Consider the following 24,379-nt stretch of genomic DNA (forward strand, 5'->3'; position numbering starts at 1 on the left):
GACCACTTTTGGTCCCGCCCCTCAAGCCCCTAGGGGTAGGGACCATATAATTTACAAGTTTGGTCGACCTTAAGCCAAGGAAGGTTTCTGCAAAATTTCAATATAGTTCAGCAGTTTTTGAGAAGTAGAAAATGTTAAATGTTAACTAACGTCGACAAGCAACGACGAACGAAAGCGGATTGGAGCTTTGCTCAGGTGACCTAAAAATTCAAGTTAAGCATGTAGATTCAGGACATAACAATCAAAATATAAAAAATTGTTTATTGATGAATTTTAATCAACATTGCACTTACTTCATTAATAACAATACAGATACGTAACATTTATCAACTGATACATGTTTCGTATTCCAAAGTTTTCGAAATCTGTTCACATTTACTAAATTTGAAATGTGCTACACCTAATGTGTCGACTGTCCAAAAGCACATTTGTCTACAACACAAATTGTTTCAGTAACATAAAGCTCTGGAATGTAGGCCCTGCAAACGGTTCTCCATAGCAGAATACATTAATTCAAGCTCTTCACAATAAAAGTAGGCCATTTTGTGATGAAACAAAGGCATTTGATTAGTCCTAACAGTCGACAAAGATGCCGTCCACGGAATATAAAACATCTGACATAGGTAATGATAATGTAAAAGCACTTGACATATCATGAATGTTTGGAAAATTAGTAAACATAATTAAAAACCTGATTTTTTTCGTATGTAGTACTTTACAGCTTGAAGTGGAGAAGTCAGCCATATATTTTTGCCCAGAATGCATTATGTTGACAATCAATCTTACTTTTGGACAAAGAAGAAATAAATCTATAACTACTAAAAAAATATCGTGGCCTAAATCCTTTAAAGAGGAGTAGAAAGTTTGAAGAACAAGTAAAAGCATTGCTTACGATGATGGCCTTTAGGTCATCATAACCATTAGGATCAGATGACCTAAACATACATATCAACAAAAATATCTCTCAAAACTTATATTAACATATTGTCTGTAAATCAATTCTCAAAAAATATTGGAAAAAAAACAATATATGATAAACAAGAGGCCTAATAGGCCTGTATCACTCACCTGGCTCTACAACAACTTTGAAGTTGATTTAAGATACTATACTGATAACCACATTTAATATCAAGAGTAGGCTAGATTTATTCTTTTCTAGTCCCTGCATTCCAACATACTATTGGCCTAATATCAAGGTCTCTTTGCTAGGCATTGCTAGAAGAATTTATCCTATTTGACCTATGTGATCTTGAATGAAGGTCAAATTGGCATTCACTTCAGTATGCTACAGGCTAAATATCAAGTCCCTGGGCCTCTTACTTATTCAGAAGTCATTTGTAGATTTACCGAAGCCGTTTTGATCCCTGTGACCTTGAATGAAGGTCAATGTCATCTGTTGGAATAATCTAGGTAGTCCTTCATATCAGCATGCTACAACACTCATATTGGTGGGTCTGTGGGCATGTTTGCTATCGAGAAGGCATTTAAAGACTTAAGCTTATAAATACATAAGCAACAGTCCATACATAAACCAGACATATGTGAAAACATACTATCTCACATTTTTATCTGTATTATCAAGTGTAATAATGTTTTGTGTGTGTTGATTGGGGAGTTTTGGGTTCGAGATTTCCTTTTTTATGTTGGGCATCATGTTACACAAGTTAGTGTACAGTAATGTGAATATTTAGTGCTTTTATTTTGTAAACACTTGTACCAGATGATCATACAAAGGGTTTCTCGTGTACTTCCTCCATTCCTTCGCCAGGTCTAGAACAGAATTACCGTCATTAGAAAGTAAGGTCGTGATGTCATACTTACCTCCTGTTGTCTCTAGGTACTGTTTAACGTGACGTTCACAATCAGTGAACCAGTCTACATCTGTTGTACCCCAGGCTATGTGATGTAGACAGTGATACCCGAGATTATCTACAGCTGTAGTTAGTGCTGGATACAACCTACACAGCTCTAAACTAAGCTCCCTGTGCCCCCTCATACAACTATAATGTAAAACTGTTCTTCTGTCATTACCTACAGCTGTGATTAGCGCTGGGAAGGACTTACACAGGTATAAACTAAGTTCGCTGTGTCCCCCACTACAACTATAATGTAATACGGTCTTCCCCCAGCTATCTACAGTTGTGGTTAGTGTTGGAAAGTACTTACACAGCTCTAAACTAAGCTCCTTGCGTCCAACCATGCAACTCCAATGCAATACTGTCATACTTTGGTTATCTACAGCTGTGATTAGTGCTGGGAAGGACTTACACAGCTCTAAACTAAGCTCCTTGTGTCCACACAGACAACTAACATGTAATACTGTCCATCCTGACTTGTCCACTAACTGTGATATGTACTGTCCACACACACAACTCCTATGTACCACACGACCATCTTCTGACTCACACTTATGTTGTACATCCTCAACTTTACATAAGGTTTTTAGTACGATTCTCTCCACTGTCTGAAATATATCATAGTTTCCTGTCTGTGCCACAAGATGGAGCGTGCTTCGTCCCTTGTAATCAGTATCATGTACCAAGTCTGGATAGGTGTCACATAATATGGTCACCATCTCTTTTCTCTCAAACAAACACGCCTCGTGTAGGACATTGATATTGTCAGCATTACGTGATGATCGTGACTCACGTGCCCTCGCTGTAGGAATGACGTCATACTTCAGTAGTTGACGCAGTAGTTGTACACTCCCACCCTTCACTACATTAAACAGTGTCTCCTTGTCAGGTGTGACACCCACAGAAAGGAGATATGAGACACGATCTTCTGAACCAGTAGAGCATGCTCCATTTAACAACTGACATTTTATCAGGTGACATAAGTTTTGGTCATCGTTCTGACCATTTAGCCATCTGATAAATCCCTGTAGAAAAAGGATGTGTGTCCATACGTCTAATGTAGCTAAATATTCACACTCACTAAAATACATGTACCTTTGAAAAACAACAGATTTAAACTCTGTCACTGTACGTTTATACATTGCATTGGTTTGAGAATCAGACGAGATAACTATCCTGTTTGGGGTGTTTTTTGTTGTAGTTACATAACTGAGGAACTTTCTGGGGCAATTCTGGATGTAGCCAATGGGAGTTTTCTCTCCATACAAAAGTGCCACTGTTTCCTCAATGGAGTCGTGGTTGAATTTGTAACAAGGATAATAGTTTCCAAAAGGAAAATGTTCTCCAAATATTTCTCTATGTGCAGAATCTTGTGTAGACTCTTTTTTCACTAACCAACCCAACAAACACTCTAACGACTCCTTTACAAATTCAGCTTTCCTCGTTGTTTGGTGAACAAACTCAGGTGTTGGGTTAACTTTGACTACATCAAAAGCAAATGCTGCTTTCATTTTTTCACTTTCATCAATATTTTCAATGGAAGGGTCTAAATCATGTTCCATTACCAAGCCGCCATTGAGGAACAGATACAGCAGACCATAAAATTTCCCGTCTTCTAATTTTGATAAAGACATTTTGAAATAATGAAAAGGTCTTTCAAAGAATTTGACTCTCTGTGTTTGTAAACTAGGTGTGTCCCTAAATAGTCTACAACACTGCGGAAACCCTATGTCTGGAGCCGAGGACACAATCTGTGTCTCCTCATCATTTTTCCATTTAAAATCTTTCGGTTCATACAACCTTAACAACTCAAGTTTTTCGTGTTTATCTTTGTACTGGCGGAGATCAATAATGTTTTGTTTTGTAAATAATTTTTCGAAGCCATTTAAAGAATTCAAAATTCCACTTCGAATTGTTATGACCAGATAATTTGCCTCTCTCTCATTTCCACAAAGTTTTGCAATAATTTCTTTTTCTCGTTTCTCCCATTCTTTCACTTCTTCATGACACACAACATTCTTCCCCAAGATATCATCAAAATGAATAACTAATTGTGACTTTGGTGCCACCAAATCCAAGTCTTTTATGTTGTGTAGTTGTAGTGGTTGTCGACATTGTTTCTGTTGCCCCTCCTCATCACAGCACAGCAAATGAAGAAGTTCAAGTGCAATAGATGATTTCCCGTCCCCTGTGTTTCCCTGGACTACGACGATATTATTTTCCAGAAGTGTTTGATGAGCATCTTTGAGACTTTTGGTAGAAATAAACTGGTAGCTTTCTTTTACTGTCTGTATTGTAGACTTTGTTGTATCTGCAAGGACAAACATTCATACTTATAAGAACAAACATGGGCAAGAAATAGCCAAATTACATGAGTACCATACCATACAAGAGGCCCAGGGGCCTTAACGGTCATCTGACTCTAAATTAAAACCCTTATATTATTGTAGTATGCATTCTCTGTAGCAAGTATATAGTGGCACTGTTGGCTATGGTGGCCATCTTGGATTTCTGACCGACCCAATAAATAATAACACTTGGTCTGGACCAACTAAGGATAATTTCTGGTAAGTAAGAGCTGAATCCAACCGGTGGAATTTGAGAAGAAGTTTGAAATAGGTGTTGTTCATGAAAACCATGATTGCGCAATCATGTTACAAAATGGCCGTCATTGCTGCCATGTCAAAGTTTTTACGAGGCCGAAAAAAAACATCAACACTTAGTTTGCCCTCCTTCCTTAACATTCTCACAAATTTCCAGCTCAATGACACCAGTGGAACTGGAGAATAAGTTTAAAATGTGTTTTTTAAGATTGCGGATATGGCGGCCATCTTGGATTTCAGACCAATCTAAAAAATAACAACACTTGGTCGGGATCATATCAGGATCATTTCAGGCAAGTTTCAGCTCAATAGCACTGGTGGAACTTGAGAAGAAGTTTAAAATGTTTTTTTCAAGATGGCGGTCATAGCGGCCATCTTGGATTTCGGACCGACCCGAAAAATAACAACACTTTGTCGGGATCATATCAGGATCATTTCAGGCAAGTTTCAGCTCAATAGCACTGGTGGAACTTGAGAAGAAGTTTAAAATGTGTTTTTCAAGATTGCGGCCACGGCGGCCATCTTGGATTTCGGACCGACCTAAAAAATAACAACACTTGGTCAGGATCATATCAGGATCATTTCAGGCAAGTTACAGCCCAACAGCACTGGTGGAACTTGAGAAGAAGTTTAAAATGTGTTTTTCAAGATGGTGGTTATTGCGGCCATCTTGGATTTCGGATCGGCCCGAAAAATAACAACACTTCGTCGGGATCCTCTCAGGAACATTTCAGGCAAGTTTCAGCTCAACAGCACTGGTGGAACTTGAGAAGAAGTTTAAAATGTGTTTTTCAAGATGGTGGCTATGGCGGCCATCTTGGATTTCGGATCGGCCCGAAAAATAACAACACTTGGTCGGGATCATATCAGGATCATTTCAGGCAAGTTTCAGCCCAACAGCACAGGTGGAACTTGAGAAGAAGTTTAAAATGTGTTTTTCAAGATGGCGGCTATGGCGGCCATCTTGGATTTCGAATCGGCCCGAAAAATAACAACACTTGGTGGGGATCATCTCAGGATAATTTCTGGCAAGTTTCAGCCCAACAGCACTGGTGGAACTTGAGAAGAAGTTTAAAATGTGTTTTTTCAAGATGGCGGCTATGGCGGCCATCTTGGATTTCGGACCGACCCGAAAAATAACAACACTTGGTTGGGATCATCTCAGGATCATTTCTGGCAAGTTTCAGCCCAACAGCACTGGTGGAACTTGAGAAGAAGTTTAAAATGTGTTTTTCAAGATGGCGGCTATGGCGGCCATCTTGGATTTCGAATCGGCCCGAAAAATAACAACACTTGGTGGGGATCATCTCAGGATCATTTCAGGCAAGTTTCAGCTCAATAGCACTGGTGGAACTTGAGAAGAAGTTTAAAATGTGTTTTTCAAGATGGCGGCCACGGCGGCCACGGCGGCCACGGCGGCCATGGCGGCCATCTTGGATTTCGGACCGACCTAAAAAATAACAACACTTGGTCAGGATCATAACAGGATCATTTCAGGCAAGTTTCAGCTCAATAGCACTGGTGGAACTTGAGAAGAAGTTTAAAATGTTTTTTTCAAGATGGCGGCCACGGCGGCCATCTTGGATTTCGGACCGACCCGAAAAATAACAACACTTGGTTGGGATCATATCAGGATCATTTCAGGCAAGTTTCAGCTCAATAGCACTGGTGGAACGTGAGAAGAAGTTTAAAATGTGTTTTCAAAATGGCGGCTATGGCGGCCATCTTGGATTTCGGACCGACCCGAAAAATAACAACACTTGGTCAGGACCATCTCAGGATCATTTCAGGCAAGTTTCAGCTTAATCCCACTGGTGGAACTTGAGAAGAAGATTGAAATGTGAAAAGTTTACGCACGGCGGACGGCGCACGGCGGACAGTGCACGGCGCACGGCGCACGACGACGGACGAAGCATGATGACTATAGGTCATCCTGACCCTTTGGGTCAGATGACCTAAAAATGTAATTTGTTCACATTAAAAAGTGGAACTTGTAACATATTATCGCATCTTTTAATACATTAAATGTTTCTATATTAGAAATGCATGAACTTAACAATATCAACATTAACTATTACAAAAGGCCAAAAGAACCTGCATTGTTGACCTATAATCAATCAGTACTCCTCACAATTATGTTTCAAATCCTGGAACTTCAAGCTCAGTGAAAGTTCAGAAAAAATATTCCTGTTTTACTACATTTTGAAACAATTGGAATTTAGGGCTTCGATCGCTCACCTGGATTTCAGCAAATATGAAAACAAGAGGGCCAAGGCTCTAAACTGTCATCTGACAATTGAATCATTATTCTATAACAAGATGTCCATGGGCCTTAACGGTCACCCAAATTTAAATATAATTTGGTAGATTTGATTCCTGTGACTTTGAATATGAGGTCAATGTGTTCACTCCAGCATGCTACAGGTAAAATATATTGTTTCAATGTGTTGGTCCTCCAGAAGACGTTTAAATGATTTTAGCATATCAGAGCCTGGTTTCCATAAATGAAGGTCAAGGTCATGCTCATTCATCTGAGTAATCGTTATAACCCTTTACCCAAGCAAACTATAGGCCCAATATCAGGTTTCCTGGTTAATGAGAAGAAGTTGTGCTAAAGTTTTAACATATTTGACCTCTGTGACCTCTTGAGTGAAGGTCAAGGTCCTTCATTGGCATTAATTTTAACAATCTCGATAGCACTGCACTCCAGTATGCTACAGGTCCAATATCAGGTCTCTTGGTTATTGATATAAAGTCATAGGAAGATTTTAGCATATTTGACCCCTGTGACCTTGAATGAAGGTCAAGGTCATTCATTTGAACAATCTTGATACCCCAGCATGCTATAGGCCCGATATCAGGTCTCTAGGCGTTTTGGTTATTGAAAAGATTGGTTAGTGAAAATAAGTCATTCGAAGAGTTTTGCATACTTGACCCCTGTGACCTTGAATGAAGGTGAATATCATTCATTTGACCAATCTTGACAGCCAATTACCCCAGAATGCTACAAGCCTAATATCTGGTTTCTGATTTTGTTTATCAGAGTTCCCCTGTTTGGGCCCTGCCACTCAGGCCCCAGGGGTCAGACCAACCTCATCTTTATGATTGCATGCCTTCCCTAAATGTTTCACACAAAATTTAGTTGTAATCTTGTAAAGGTTTAAGAAGGAGTAGGGTTTTAAAGCAAAAATTCATCTAGTTACCCTTTTTGGCGCTCAGCCACTAGGGCCCCAAGGGTTCAGATCAGCCTTATTTATATAAGATCTGATTGCCCTTCCTCAATGATGTTTCACACCAAATGTGATGTAGTCAACCCAACGGTTAAGGAGTAGTAGGGCTTTCAAGCAAACATTCATCAAAGTTCCTCTTTTTTGGCCCCACCACTTGAGCACCAGGGGTTAGACCAGCTTCAAATATGATTGTCCTCCACTAATTATGTTTCAAACCAAATTTAGATGAAATCCAATCGAGAGTTACGGAGGAGAAGGGTTTTTAAGCAAAATTCTCCAACATTCCCCATTTTTGGCCCCGCTACTCCGGCCACTGGGGTCAGACCAGCCTCATTTATAAACAAGAGGCCCATGGGCCTTAACGGTCACCTGAGATTTGAAATATTTCAGTTAATTTAATTGACCCTTTTTTGGCCCCGCCCATCAGCCCCAAGGGGTCAGTCAGGGCCAATATGTATATACCATTAAGCTGTCACCTAATGCTGATAATGTTAACAAAGTTAGAATGAATTCCAATAGAAATCAAACAAATCATAGTAAAAAATGTGATTTCCCTATATAAACTATAGTAAAATTTACCCCCCTCCCAAGGGGCAAACTTGTGACCCCAGGGTCATGAAATTCATAAATTAAGTAAAGCACCATAAGACCCTTCCACCTATGAAGAGTATTTGATTCAACCTTTTTATGGTCTTGAGAAGAAGATTTTTGAAATTTCAGTCAATTTGACCCTTTTTGTTCCCGCCAAACAGCCCCAGGGGTCAGTCAGGGCTAACATGTGTATTCAATCAAACTGCCTTCTCAAGCTGATAATGTTGACCAAGTAAGAATCAATTCCAATAGAAATAAAACGAATTATAGTCAAAAATGTGATTTCCCTATATAAACTATAGTAAAGTTTACCCCCTCCCCATGGGCAAACTTGAGTCCCCAGGGCCATGAAATTCACAATTTTTGTAAAGAACCTTAAGACTCTATTTGATTCCATCACATCTGAGAGTGTAGAGTAGAAGATTTTTAAAATTTCAGTCAATTTGACCCTTTTTAGCCTCGCCCGTCAACTCCTGGGGGTCAGTCAGGGCCAACATGTGCATGCCATCAAACTGTCATCCCTTGCTGATAATGTTGACTAAATTAGAATGAATTCCAATAGAAATAAAACAAGAGGCCCATGGGGCCTGTATCGCTCACCTGGTTGGATTTGACCAAATGTCAAAATAATGTTCATGTTCAATTTATTCATACACATACTCTCTAAGGGACTGAAAGACCCTATGGATTGTTTTTACAACCTAATTGTGTTTGAAGAAACTAAGTTCCTTAGGGTGGGGAAAGACCCTTGGGCCTCTTAGACTCCGCCCCTCAGGCCCCTGGGTGTTCAGAGTAAAATTTATACAAACTCTGTTCCCCTCCCCCCAAGGATGTTCCTGACCAAATATGGTTCTAATTCATTCATAACTTTATGACTTGTAGCAATTTAAAGACTAATCTCTATTCCCCTATTTGGACCCGCCCCTCAGGCCCCTGGGGGTTCAGAGTAAAAATTTATACAAACTCTGTTCCCCCTTCTCCCAAGGATGTTCCTGTTCAAATTCATCCATAACTTTATGACTAGTAGCGATTTAAATGATTAACCCTATTTCCTCTATTTGGCCCCGCCCCTCAGGCCCCTGGGGATTCAGAGTAAAAATTTATACAAACTCTGTTCCCCTTCTCCCAATGATGTTCCTGATCAAATTTGGTTCAAATTCATTCATAACTTTATGACTAGTAGCGATTTAAAGGATTAACCCTATTTCCCCTATTTGGCCCCGCCCCTCAGGCCCCTGAGGGTTCAGAGTAAAAATTCATACAAACTCGGTTCCCCTTCCCCCAAGGATGTTCCTGACCAAATCTAATTAAAATCCATGAAAAATTTTATGACCAGTAGCGATTTAAAGACTAATCTCCATTTCCCATATTTGGCTCCTCCCCTCAGGCCCCTGGGGGTTCAGAGTAAAAATGTATACAAACTCTGTTCCCCTTCTCCCAAGGATGTTTCTGACCAAATTTGGTTCTAATTCATTCATAACTTTATGACTAGCAGTGATTTAAAAGATCAACCCTATTTCCCCTATTTGGCCCGGCCCCTCAGGCCCCTGGGAGTTCAGAGTAAAAATTAATACAAACTCTGTTCACCTTCCCCCAAGGATGTTCCTGACCAAATCTAGTTAAAATCCATTAAAAATTTTATGACTAGTAGCGATTTAAAGACTAATATCTATTTCCCCTATTTGGCTCCACCCCTTAGGCCCCTGGGGGTTCAGAGTAAAATTGTATACAAACTCTGTTCCCCTTCTCCCAAGAATGTTACTGACCAAATTTGGTTCAAATTCATTTATAACTTTATGACTAGTAGCGATTTAAAGGATTAACCCTATTTCCCCTATTGGGCCCCACCCCTAAGGCCCCTGGGGGCCAGACCAACCGTTTATACAAAATTGGTTTCCCTTCACCCAAGGATGTTTCAGACCAAATATGGATCAAATCCCTTTATTCCTGCAGAAGAAGAAGGATTTCAAAGAATTTGCTATATTTCCCCTATTGGGCCCCACCCCTAAGGCCCCTGGGAGGCCGACCCACCGTTTATACAAAATTGGTTCCCCTTCACCCAAGGATGCTTCAGACCAAACATGGATCAAATCCCTTTATTCCTGCAGAAGAAGAAGGATTTTAAAGAATATGCAATATTCCCCTATTGGGCCCCACCCCCCAGGCCCCTGGGGGGCCAGACCCACCGTTTATACAAAATTGGTTCCCCTTCACCCAAGGATGCTTCAGACCAAACATGGATCAAATCCCTTTATTCCTGCAGAAGAAGAAGGATTTTAAAGAATATACAATATTCCCCTATTAGGCCCCACCCCCCAGGCCCCTGGGGGCCAGACCATCCGTTTATACAAAGTTGGTTCCCCTTCACCCAAGGATGCTTCAGACCAAATATGAATCAAATCCCTTCATTTCTACAGAAGAAGAAGGATTTTAAAGAATTTGCTATATTTCCCCTATTGGGCCCCGCTCCTAAGACCCCTGGGGAGCCAGACCCACCGTTTATACAAAATTGGTTCCCCTTCACCCAAGGATGTTTCTGACCAAATATGGATCAAATCCCTTTATTCCTACAGAAGAAGAAGGATTTCAAAGAATTTGCTATATTTCCCCTATTGGGCCCCGCCCCTCAGGCCCCTAGGAGGCCAGACCCACCGTTTATACAAAATTGGTTCCCCTTCACCCAAGGATGCTTCAGACCAAACATGGATCAAATCCCTTTATTCCTGCAGAAGAAGGATTTTAAAGAATATACAATATTCCCCTATTGGGCCCCACCCCCCAGGCCCCTGGGGGGCCAGACCCACCGTTTATACAAAATTGGTTCCCCTTCACCCAAGGAGGCTTCAAACCAAATATGAATCAAATCCCTTCATTTCTACAGAAGTAGAAGGATTTTAAAGAATTTGCTATATTTCTCCTATCGGGCCCCGCCCCTAAGGCCCCTGGGGGGCCAGACCCACTGTTTATACAAAATTGGTTCCCCTTCACCCAAGGAGGCTTCAGACCAAATATGAATCAAATCCCTTCATTTCTACAGAAGAAGAAGGATTTTAAAGAATTTGCTATATTTTCCCTATTGGGCCCCGCCCCCTAAGGCCCCTGGGGGGCCAGACCCACCGTTTATACAAAATTGGTTCCCCTTCACCCAAGGATGCTTCAGACCAAATATGAATCAAATCCCTTCATTTCTACAGAAGAAGAAGGATTTTAAAGAATTTGCTATATTTCCCCTATTGGGCCCCCGCCCCTAAGGCCCCTGGGGGGCCAGACCCACCGTTTATACAAAATTGGTTCCCCTTCACCCAAGGATGCTTCAGACCAAATATGAATCAAATCCCTTCATTTCTACAGAAGAAGAAGGATTTTAAAGAATTTGCTATATTTCCCCTATTGGGCCCCGCCCCTAAGGCCCCTGGGGGGCCAGACCCACCGTTTATACAAAATTGGTTCCCCTTCACCCAAGGAGGCTTCAGACCAAATATGAATCAAATCCCTTCATTTCTACAGAAGAAGAAGGATTTTAAAGAATTTGCTATATTTTCCCTATTGGGCCCCGCCCCTAAGGCCCCTGGGGGGCCAGACCCACCGTTTATACAAAATTGGTTCCCCTTCACCCAAGGATGCTTCAGACCAAATATGAATCAAATCCCTTCATTTCTACAGAAGAAGAAGGATTTTAAAGAATTTGCTATATTTCCCCTATTGGGCCCCGCCCCTAAGACCCCTGGGGGGCCAGACCCACCGTTTATACAAAATTGGTTCCCCTTCACCCAAGGATGCTTTAGACCAAATATGAATCAAATCCCTTCATTTCTACAGAAGAAGTAGGATTTTAAAGAATTTGCTATATTTCCCCTATTGGGCCCCGCCCCTAAGGCCCCTGGGGGGACAGACCCACCGTTTATACAAAATTGGTTCCCCTTCACCCAAGGATGCTTCAGACCAAATATGAATCAAATCCCTTCATTTCTACAGAAGAAGAAGGATTTTAAAGAATTTGCTATATTTCCCCTATTGGGCCCCGCCCCTAAGACCCCTGGGGGGCCAGACCCACCGTTTATACAAAATTGGTTCCCCTTCACCCAAGGATGCTTCAGACCAAATATGAATCAAATCCCTTCATTTCTACAGAAGAAGAAGGATTTTAAAGAATTGGCTATATTTCCCCTATTGGGCCCCGCCCCTAAGGCCCCTGGGGGGCCAGACCCACCGTTTATACAAAATTGGTTCCCCTTCACCCAAGGATGCTTCAGACCAAATTTGGTCAAAATCCACTGAGTAGTTTAGGACTAGTAGCGATTTAAAGGAAAAGTTGACGGACGGACGACGGACGACGGACGGACGACGGACGACGGACGCTGCGCCATGCCATAAGCTCACCGGCCCTTCGGGCCAGGTGAGCTAACAAAAACAAGTCAAAAATGTGATTTACCCTATATAAACTATTGTAAGTTTTCCCCCTCCCCAGGGGCAAATGTGAGACCCCTGGGTCATGAAATTCACAATTTTGTGAAAGCACCTTAAAATCCTTTCATCGTAGGGTTTTGAAAGTAAAAGTCTAACGACGCACTACAACGGACGACGTACAATGTCTACAGTTCATCTTGACCCTTCGGTTGAGATGACATAAAAAATTAGGTATAATTTAATTACACTTTTTCAAGTGTTAGATCTGCCATAACGATAAGGTGCCATGCAGTAATATGATAAATGAACATATAGCTTTTTGATTCAAAAGAAGATTTAAAGGAAATTAGTTGAAATTGGTTAAATATAGCTGAATTGCTAGTTCCCCCCCCCCCCCCTCCCTCCCCCCAGGCCCTTGGGGCAACCTAGAGGTGCTACCACTGAAACATAAATGTTATACAAAAGAAGAAGTTATGAATATCAATATTGCCAAATGGACCCCTTTGGAGGGGGTTGAATTCTGGTCAGCGATTAAGAAGAATAGTCAATTGTTGATGGATTGATGATGGACGCCAGGCGCTGGACACCACGGTATGGCATAAGCCAGGTGAGCTTATAAATGGTTTATTGAAATGTTCCTTCCTGAAAAGGCCTATGTAAATTTTCCCAATCAGAATTGCTAGTTTTTGGCCCCACCCCTAAGGCCCCTGTGGGTTAGATAAATCCTAGCCAACTAGGGATAACAGTGTGTTGCCACTAGGGAAATGATTGCATCACTCAATGGGATTATGGTGCCAGCCATATAATGATCTTGTTGAGTCTGACTAAGACTGATCATTTCTTTACTCTTTCTAATTCTTTCCTCTATTTCATTCTGGTACTACTCAAGAATTAGCAAGAACAAACTTTAAATGTCAAAATATTGTCAGCCATTTTGTTTTCCCAATCAGACTCAAAATTAAAAAAAGACAACTAGGGTCCAAGAGGAACCTATATATCAAGTTGAGAAATTGCCTTCCATTGTTTCTCAAGAAAAAGTGATAATAAACTTCAAACTGTCAAATCAAAGATAGCTGCTTGCTTGCTGTATCGTTTTTTTCAAATCAGGATCTCTTCGGAATGGACACAATTAAGAACCTCCAGTAAGATTAGTTGATAGACAACGGATGTTGCACCTTAACAATGACACAATCTGTTTCCATCAGTCAGCCACAAAGACTTTGACATATCAGATAACATGGCCTTGACCTCTGATGGACAATTACATCAACAGTAATTGTTATGCACAAAATCAAGTATTTCATGTTCTCTTTAACATATTTATATTAATATTTCGAATATTTCAGTAGCTGTTGTCCCTGATGAAGTTTGGTCAATGTAGTTTTTCCCCTCCAGTTTCAAGCATCGTTCAACAGACTTACCTATCATAGCTGTCAACTTAGGGTCCCGTCCTATATAAATAAACAATCCATGTCATTAGATATTTCACAACATAGATTGACAAATTTATAACTAGATCATCAATAGAAAACAGACAGACAGACTGAGGGGCAGACAGACCGACTAACTTAGGGGCAGACAGACCGACTGACAGAGGGGCAGACAGACCGACAGGCTGACTGAGGGGCAGACAAACAGACAGACAGACTGAGGGGCAGACAGACAGACTGACTGACTGAGGATAGACTGAGGGGCAGACAGACAGACTGACTGAAGGGAAGACGGACAAACTGAGGGGACGACTGACTGACTGAGGGACAGACAGACAGACAGACAGACTGACTGAGGGGTAGACAAACAGACAGACAGACTGAGGGGCAGACAGACTGACTGACTGAGGATAGACTGAGGGGCAGACAGACAGACTGACTGAAGGGAAGACAGACAAACTGAGGGGTAGACTGAGGGGCAGACAGACAGACAGACTGAGGGGTAGACTGAGAGGCAGACCGACTGACTGAAGGGAAGACAGACAGACTGAGAGGGAGCAGATGGACCGACTAACTGACAGGCTGAGGGGCAGACTAAGGGACAGACGCAGGGGCAGACGGAGAGGCAGACTGAGACAGATTGAGAGGCAGACAGACAGACTGAGGGACAGACAGAAAGACTGATAGAGGGGCAGACAGACAGACTGAGAGGCAGACAGGCAGACTGAGGGGTAGACAGACCGACTGAGGGACAGACTGAGGGGCAGACAGAGAGACTAAGGGGCAGACTGAAGGGCAGACAGACTGACAGACTGAGGGGAAGACAGACAGACTGACTGAGAGGCGGACAGACAGACTGACTGAGAGGCAGACAGACAGACTGAGGGGCAGACAGAAAGATAGACAGAGGGGCAGACAGACAGCCTTACTGAGGGGCAGACTGAGGGGCAAAAAGACAGACTGAGGGGTAGACTGAGGGGCAGACAAATTGACTTACTGACAGAATGACTTAGGGGCAGACAGACAGACTGAGGAGCAGACAGACAGACTGATGGGCAGACAAACAGACTGAAGGGAAGACAAACAGACTTACTGACAGACTGAGGGGCAGACAGACAGACTTACTGACAGACTGAGGGGCAGACATACTGAGGGGCATACAAATAGACTGAGGGGCAGACAGACTGAGGGGCACACAGATAGACAGACTGACTGACTGAGGATAGACTAAGAGGCAGACAGACAAACTGAGGGGCAGACTGAGGGGCAAACAGACAAACAGACAGACTGAGGGGTAGACTGAGGGGCAGACAGACTGACTGAAGGAAAGACAGACAGACTGAGTGGGAGACAGATAGACCGACTGACTGACAGGCTGAGGGGCAGACTAAGGGGCAGACAGACAGACAGAACGAGGGGCAGAAAGACAGACTGAGGGACAGACGGAGACACAGACTGAGACAGTCAGAGAGGCAGACAGACAGACTGAGGGGCAGACAGAAAGACTGATAGAGGGGCAAACAGGCGGACTGAGAGGCAGACAGGCAGACTGAGGAGTAGACAGACTGACTGAGGGACAGACTTAGGGGCAGACAGACTGACAGAGGGGCAGACAGACATCCTTACTGAGGGGCAGACTGAGGGGCAAAATGACAGACTGTGGGGTAGACTGAGGGACAGACAAATTGACTGACTGACAGAATGACTTAGGGGCAGACAGACAGACTGAGGAGCAGACAGACAGACTGATGGGCAGACAGACAGACTGAGGAGCAGACAGACAGACTGAGGGGAAGACACACAGACTTACTGATAGACTGAGGGGCAGACATACTGACTGAGGGGCAAACAGGCTGAGGGATAAACTGGGGGTAGACAGAGGGGCAGACTGAGCGGCACACAGGCTGAGGGGTAGACTGACAGACTGACTGAGGGGTAGACTGAGGGGCAGACAGACAGACAGAGGGCATACTGAGGGGCAGACTGAGAGGCAGAGAGACAGACTGACTGAGGGGTAGACGGACAGACTGAGGGGGAGGGCAGATAGATAGACAGATCGACTGACTGAGGGGCAGACTGAGGACAGACAGAGGGGCAGACAGTCTGACTGACTGACTGATTCAGGGGCAGACAGACAAGAGATAGACTGAAGGGCAGACAGACAGACTGACTGAGGGGCAGACAGACAAGAGATAGACTGAAGGGCAAACAGACAGACAGACTGGGGGACAGACTGAGGAGCAGACAGAGTGGCAGACGGACTGATTGACTGACTGATTGAGAGGCAGACAGACAGACATACAGACTGAGGGGCAGACAGACAAGAGATAGACTGAAGGGCAAACAGACAGACAGACTGAGAGGCAGACAGACAGACAGACAGACAGAGGAGCCGGCAGATACACAGACAGACTGACTGAAGTGCAGACAGACAGACAGACGGAGGGGCACACTAACAGACAATGTAAGTACTATAGGGAACCTGGACTTCCATTTCGGGCCTAAAATCATTAAGCTTTTAATCAGATATAGAAGACCCACAAATATTTTATGGTATTTATACCTTAAACTACCGAATTATCAAATATCATGGGTCTAAGTCTTGGAAAAATTTCAGAAGATTTTTGAAGTTCTTTCCAAATCATATTTACAAACACACAAACATAATTATCTGTCATACCTCCAGTTTTGGATGAAGTTTGTTTCATGTCACTGACATCTTTTTTCACAGCATCAATGTCTCTCCTAGCAACACCAACGTCACCACTTACAACATCAACAGTGCCTGTTAAAATGTTAAATAAAACAGTTTTATCATTACCTCAATATCGACCATCTTTTGTACAATTTCAATACGATTTTGGTGATACAATGTGGTGAAATCTAAAAAAGATCAAGACCTTTCTGAGAAAGAGGAATAACAAACTTCAAATTTCAAAATGGCCACCTGTCGTCCACCTTGTTTTAAGATCAGTCCAAAAAGAACTAGAACACTGACAGATAAATCTTTGAAAATTTACCCTGTGACCATAACCTTTAGTATGTATGATGACCCTTGTTTATTTCAGACCAACAATTCTTCATAATGTCAAAATGTTTATTAATGAAAAGATCCAAAATTTAACCTTGATATGACTTGATGACACTGACCTTAAGTCACTTGATTCCTTCTTACATTCAGACCAACATTGCTCCATAATATCATCACAAAATGTTTATCAGTGCATGAAATGATGCAAAATTTGACCTTAACCTTTGATTAAATGACCTTGACCTTTGGTAAGTTGACTCCGTTTAATCCTGACCAACATTTCTTCAAAGTGTCATAACAAAGTGTACTTCATCAGTGAAAAGATGCAAAATTTGACTTTGACCATTGATCCTTCAATCTTGACCTTTGGTCAGTTCACTCTTTGTGTAATTCCAACCAACTTTAATCTTAAATGTCCTAAAATGTTAATTAGTGAAAAGACGGAGTGATTAAAACATAGGGCACCTGGACCAAGTCAAACAATTGTTGACAGCAGAGTCTATGATAGGCAGTATGACATGTTACATTTTTCATACCTTTAAGGTTGTCCATGTCGGTTGTCATCTTGTCTTGTCGCTCTTTGAAATCACTGATTTCTCCTAAAACAATAATCAGTATACTGCACACTCAGGTACATATAGTGTAGTTTTGAAGAATTATGTTTCTAATCAAAATACACCTTATTTCATCTACAGAGTAATGTACCCAATCAAAGTTCAATGTATCTAATGGAAGTAAGGTGTGTGTTATAAAAATATACTGTATCTTATGGAAGTAAGGTGTGTGTTATAAAAATGTAATGTATCTTATGGAAGTAAGGTGTGTGTTATAAAAATGTAATGTATATAATGGAAGTAAGGTGTGTGTTATAACAATGTAATGTATCTTATGGAAGTAAGGTGTGTGTTATAAAAATATAATGTATCTTATGGAAGTAAGGTGTGTGTTATAAAAATATAATGTATCTTATGGAAGTAAGGTGCGTGTTATAAAAATATAATGTATCTTATGGAAGTAAGGTGTGTGTTATAAAAATACAATGTACCTTATTGAAGTAAGGTGTACATTATCAAAATACAGTGTATCTAATAAAAGTACAGTGTATCCTATCTTAGTACAATGTATCTTATCTAAGTACAATGTATATTATCTAAGTACAATGTATCTAATCAAAGAACAATGTATCTAATCAAAGTACAGTGTATCTGATCAAAGTACAATGCATCTTATCTAAGTACAATGTATCTAATCAAAGTATAATGTATCTAATAAAAGTGCAATGTACCTTATTGAAGTAAGGTGTACATTATCAAAGTACAATGTATCTTATCAAATTACAATGTATCTAATCAAAGTACAATGTATCTTATCAAAGTACAATGTATCTGATCAAAGTACAATGTATCTGATCAAAGTACAGTGTATCTGATCTAAGTACAATGTATCTAATCAAAGTATAATGTATCTAATAAAAGTACAGTGTATCTTATCTAAGTACAGTGTATCTCATGATTGTGTGATATTTATTGGTTCTATGCAAGTTTGATCTTTTCTTTATTTTTACTCCTTAAAGATCTATAGAGAAAGAAAAATAAATCAATAGATCCTAATTGAATGGTCCAATCAGTCAAATGAAAGACTTTCTTTACTCTTCTTTTCCCTTCTTTCACTCTTCCTTCAAAACATTTAATAACTTCGTATATACAGCACTTATGGTAAAGGAGAAACCTGCAATTGTCAAAATCCAAGATGGCCATACTCTTTGTCATCCATTAAACTCTTTCAATCAGACTTGCATGCACAACTGGAGACCAAGGGGGACATCTACATTCAAATTTGAGCGAGACCCATAATGGACAGTAAGTACTTACTTGTAATGAAGCTTCAATTATCAAAATCTAAGATGGCTGCCTGTCAGCCATGCACATGTTTTCTGATCGCTCCAAATAATGCAATATGCAAACCAAGGGAAATGTACTAATCAACTTTGCAAAAAAATCCAAGGGAAATGTACTTATCAAATTTGCAAAAAGAATCCTTAAGTACTATCTGAGAAATACAGTAGCTATAATAGCAAACTTAAATGGTAAAAATCCAAAATGGCCACCTGTTGGCCATGTTGTTTTCCGATCGGTCCCAAAATGCAATATGTACAAATAGGGACCAAGGGGAACTTACATATGAAATTTGAGAAAGATCCCCTTATTACTTTCTCAGAAATAGCAATAACAAGAATTGCTTTTGTCAGACAGACCCACGGACTACAATTTTTCAGTGTTACACACAATCAGTCTCTGTGTACAGCTTACCTTCCATCTCCTTTACCAGAGCTATAAAATTGCTCTCTGTACTGGGGTCCATCCTCATGGTTTCTATGTTATTCACAGCCGCCACAAACTTCCCCGTGATATGACCACCATTCTGTAGATCTTTGATACTCTGGCGGATGTCAGTCCACCTCGCCTGAAAATCCACATCAGAGAGACAAGCGGACTTAGCATGTCCGTACGCCTCATTTCTCTGAATGCGTAGACGGTCAATGTTAGCTGACAGCGACCGATCTGCTTTATCAGGAACCTGGCCCCAACCTTTTCGATGAGGTTGAATATTTCCTAAATTTCTTAAAAGGATATAAAGAAGGGATATGTCAAAATCCTTCGCAGTTCCTTGAAACATTCCACCTCGAGGGTAAATAATCTTCTTCTGCTGATTGTTCAACAGGTTGAAAATCTGATCCCTTTGATTGATTAGTACAGATGTAAGCCCTGATACTGGCAGCCGGGCGATCAGTAACTGTCTGAAGACGTCAGGGATCACATCCACCACCAGTCTGCAGATACGGGCATAGTTGGTGGTTTCTTTGGTCGAAGGGTATTTAGCTGTCGTGGCAGGTTTGTAGACGCAAGAGGATGTTGATGCTGAAAAGTCCAATTAAATGATGAGATGAAGAAAGAAGGATGTCAAAGACAGGCAAAAATGGAATTGACTTTGTCTTGCATCTTTGTTGAAAAGTTTTACAAAGATGTAAAGAGATTTACATCACCTGCCTGAAGGGCAATTTACACCTCATGAATTTTTGTCGAAAAGTTTTACAATTTTCTGTTTATGCAACTTTCATCATTTTCATTGCATCTAAAATATAAAGCTCTTTACACTAGCAACCACATATTGATATTCTTGTTTGAAAAACACCAGCATTGTATCATTAGCTTGATCCCAAAGATAACTACCTGTTAATGACATTTGGTATTTTCAAAATATGACTGGAATCTTCTTTCTCAGCTGATCTGTTTCAAATTGAACGTGACACAGAGGGAACTTTTACCCGAGTACACATGTATCAAGTTTGACAAACACCCTATTTGTTGTATTTCTAACGAAAAGTAGTACAAACATCAACTGTTGCAATGCAAAATGACCTTCAGCCAGCCAATTTGTTTTTCTGATCAGTATCCAAATTAAACACACACAGCTAGGAACAAATAAACTGTTACCTTCTACCAGGGTCAGTTTAGTTGTTGTACTCCGTCGTTTCCCGTACCAACTGGAGACAGTACACACATATTCTCCTTCGTCAGATTTTACTGTTTTGTTGATTATAAGGTGATCTGGTTTAGATCTTGTATACTCAGGCAGATCTAAATCAAGCTGTACGGGTTGTCCGCCAGGTGATGTATGTTCCCAGGTAACAGATTTGATGAACGGAAATGCACCTAACACTGAACACCTCAATTCTGCTTGTTGTCCTACTTCAACAGTGTAGTATTTATTTTCTATTTCAACAGTTGGCTCATCTGAAAATTTAAACATAAAACATAATTTTTTCAGGCTTATCTGAAAATTTAAAACATAAAGTATATTTTTTTATTAAGGCTCATCTGAAAATTTAAAACATAAAACATAATAAGCAAAGGAACATCACAAAATTCGAACACAGATTTGTCAGCAAGGTACTATGGCTGGATATCACTTATTATCATCAAGAAGTAATCTGCCTGTATCACTATGGTTGACATTAGACATTTAGACTTCGAAAACAATTGCAAAGAAGCAATTATAGATAATACGTACGCATATGACTTTTGTTTTATTCCATCCCCATATATATATATATACCCATAAAATAATCATTTGTTAGCTTTGAGGAATTGATTTTATTTAAATTAGGGCACTACCTAACAAAGATCCATGGCATCCTTCTCTCTAATACGGGGTCCTACCTAACAAAGATCCATAGCATCGTTCTCTCTGATACGGGGCCCTGCCTAACAAAGATCCATGGCATCCTTCTCTCTGATACAGGGTCCTACCTAACAAAGATCCATGGCATCGTTCTCTCTGATACGGGGCCCTACCTAACAAAGATCCATGGCATCCTTCTCTCTTATACAGGGTCCTACCTAACAAAGATCCATGGCATCCTTCTCCCTGATACAGGGTCCTACCTAACAAAGATCCATGGCATCCTTCTCTCTGATACAGGGTCCTACCTAACAAAGATCTATGGCATCGTTCTCTCTGATACGGGGCCCTACCTAACAAAGATCCATGGCATCCTTCTCTCTTATACAGGGTCCTACCTAACAAAGATCCATGGCATCCTTCTCTCTGATACAGGGTCCTACCTAACAAAGATCCATGGCATCCTTCTCTCTGATACAGGGCCCTACCTAACAAAGATCCATGGTATCCTTCTCTCTGATACGGGGCCCTACCTAACAAAGATCCATCGCATCCTTCTCTCTGATACAGGGTCCTACCTAACAAAGATCCATGGCATCCTTCTCTCTGATACGGGGTCATACCTAATAAAGATCCATGGCATCCTCTCTCTGATACGGGGTCCTACCTAACAAAGATCCATGGCATCCTTCTCTCTGATACAGGGCCCTACCTAACAAAGATCCATGGCCTCCTTCTCTCTGATACGTGGCCCTACCTAACAAAGATCCATGGCATCCTTCTCTCTGATACAGGGTCCTACCTAACAAAGATCCATGGCATCCTTCTCTCTGATACGGGGTCCTACATTACAAAGATCCATGGCATCCTTCTCTCTGATACGTGGCCCTACCTAACAAAGATCCATGGCATCCTTCTCTCTGATACGTGGCCCTACCTTACAAAGATCCATGGCATCCTTCTCCCTGATACGGGGTCCTACCTAACAAAGATCCATGGCATCCTTCTCTCTGATACAGGGTCCTACCTAACAAAGATCCATGGCATCCTTCTCTCTGATACGGGGTCCTACATTACAAAGATCCATGGCATCCTTCTCTCTGATACGTGGCCCTACCTTACAAAGAGCCATGGCATCCTTCTCTCTGATACGGGGCCCTACCTAACAAAGATCCATGGCATCCTTCTCTCTGATACGGGGTCCTACCTAACAAAGATCCATGGCATCCTTCTCTCTGATACGGGGCCCTATCTAACAAAGATCCATGGCATCCTTCTCTCTGATACGGGGCCTTACCTAACAAAGATCCATGGCATCCTTCTCTCTGATATGGGGTCCTATTTAACAAAGATCCATGGCATCCTTCTCTCTGATACAGGGCCCTACCTTACAAAGATCCATGGCATCCTTCTCTCTGATACGGGGTCCTACCTAACAAAGATCTATGACATCCTTCTCCCTGATACGGGGCCCTACCTAACAAAGATCCATGGCGTCCTTCTCTCTGATACGGGGCCTACCTAACAATGATCCATGGCATCCTTCTCTCTGATACCGGGCCCTACCTAACAAAGATCCATGGCATCCTTCTCTCTGATACAGGGTCTTACCTAACAAAGATCCATGGCATCCTTCTCTCTGATACAGGGTCCTACCTAACAAAGATCCATGGCATCCTTCTCTCTGATACAGGGCCCTACCTAACAAAGATCCATGGTATCCTTCTCTCTGATACGGGGCCCTACCTAACAAAGATCCATCGCATCCTTCTCCCTGATACGGGGCCCTACCTAACAAAGATCCATGGCATCCTTCTCTCTGATACGGGGTCCTACCTAACAAAGATCCATGGCATCCTTCTCCCTGATACGGGGCCCTACCTAACAACAAGAGGCCCAGGGGCCTTAACGGTCATCTGACTCTAAATTAAAACCCTTATATTATTGTAGTATGCATTCTCTGTAGCAAGTATATAGTGGCACTGTTGGCCATGGTGGCCATCTTGGATTTCTGACCGACCCAATAAATAATAACACTTGGTCTGGACCATCTAAGGATAATTTCTGGTAAGTAAGAGCTGAATCCCACTGGTGGAATTTGAGAAGAAGTTTGAAATAGGTGTTGTTCATGAAAACCATGATTGCGCAATCATGTTACAAAATGGCCGTCATTGCTGTCATGTCAAAGTTTTTACGAGGCCGAAAAAAACAACAACACTTTGTTTGCCCTCCTTCCTTAACATTCTCACAAATTTCCAGCTCAATGACACCAGTGGAACTGGAGAATAAGTTTAAAATGTGTTTTTTAAGATTGCGGATATGGCGGCCATCTTGGATTTCAGACCAATCTAAAAAATAACAACACTTGGTCGGGATCATCTCAGGAACATTTCAGGCAAGTTTCAGCCCAACAGCACTGGTGGAACTTGAGAAGAAGTTTAAAATGTGTTTTTCAAGATGGCCGCCATAACCGACCCGAAAAATAACAACACTTGGTCAGGATTATATCAGGATCACTTCAGGCAAGTTTCAGCTCAATGGCACCAGTGGAACTTGAGAAGAAGTTTAAAATGTGTTTTTCAAGATGGCGGCTATGGCGGCCATCTTGGATTTCGGACCGACCCAAAAAATAACAACACTTGGTCAGGATAATATCAGGATCATTTCAGGCAAGTTTCAACTCAATGGCACCAGTGGAACTTGAGAAGAAGTTTAAAATGTGTTTTTCAAGATGGCGGCTATGGCGGCCATCTTGGATTTCGGACCGACCCGAAAAATAACAACACTTGGTCGGGATCATCTCAGGATCATTTCAGGCAAGTTTCAGCTCAATGGCACTGGTGGAACTTGAGAAGAAGTTTAAAATGTGTTTTTCAAGATGGCGGCTATGGCGGCCATCTTGGATTTCGGACCGACCCAAAAAATAACAACACTTGGTCGGGATCATCTCAGGATTATTTCTGGCAAGAATCAGCCCAACAGCACTGGTGGAACTTGAGAAGAAGTTTAAAATGTGTTTTCAAAATGGCGGCTATGGCGGCCATCTTGG

General features: G+C 41.5%; 1 protein-coding gene across 1 annotated transcript in view; it reads right to left on the bottom strand.

The window, feature by feature from the left end:
* Positions 1 to 247: 247 nt before the first annotated feature.
* LOC117317979 overlaps positions 248 to 24,379 on the bottom strand; it is a 29,122-nt gene continuing 4,990 nt past the window's right edge. The window contains exons 2-7 of the mRNA XM_033872950.1: positions 20,643 to 20,942; positions 19,458 to 20,066; positions 17,685 to 17,747; positions 16,798 to 16,902; positions 14,109 to 14,138; positions 248 to 4,167 (exon numbers count right to left, since the gene is read on the bottom strand). Of these exons, the coding sequence (XP_033728841.1) occupies positions 1,697 to 4,167; positions 14,109 to 14,138; positions 16,798 to 16,902; positions 17,685 to 17,747; positions 19,458 to 20,066; positions 20,643 to 20,942 (3,578 nt within the window). The 3' untranslated portion in view covers positions 248 to 1,696. The remainder of the gene's footprint in view (positions 4,168 to 14,108; positions 14,139 to 16,797; positions 16,903 to 17,684; positions 17,748 to 19,457; positions 20,067 to 20,642; positions 20,943 to 24,379) is intronic.

Source organism: Pecten maximus, chromosome 19, assembly GCF_902652985.1.
Source record: "Pecten maximus chromosome 19, xPecMax1.1, whole genome shotgun sequence".
NCBI lineage: Eukaryota > Metazoa > Mollusca > Bivalvia > Pectinida > Pectinidae > Pecten > Pecten maximus.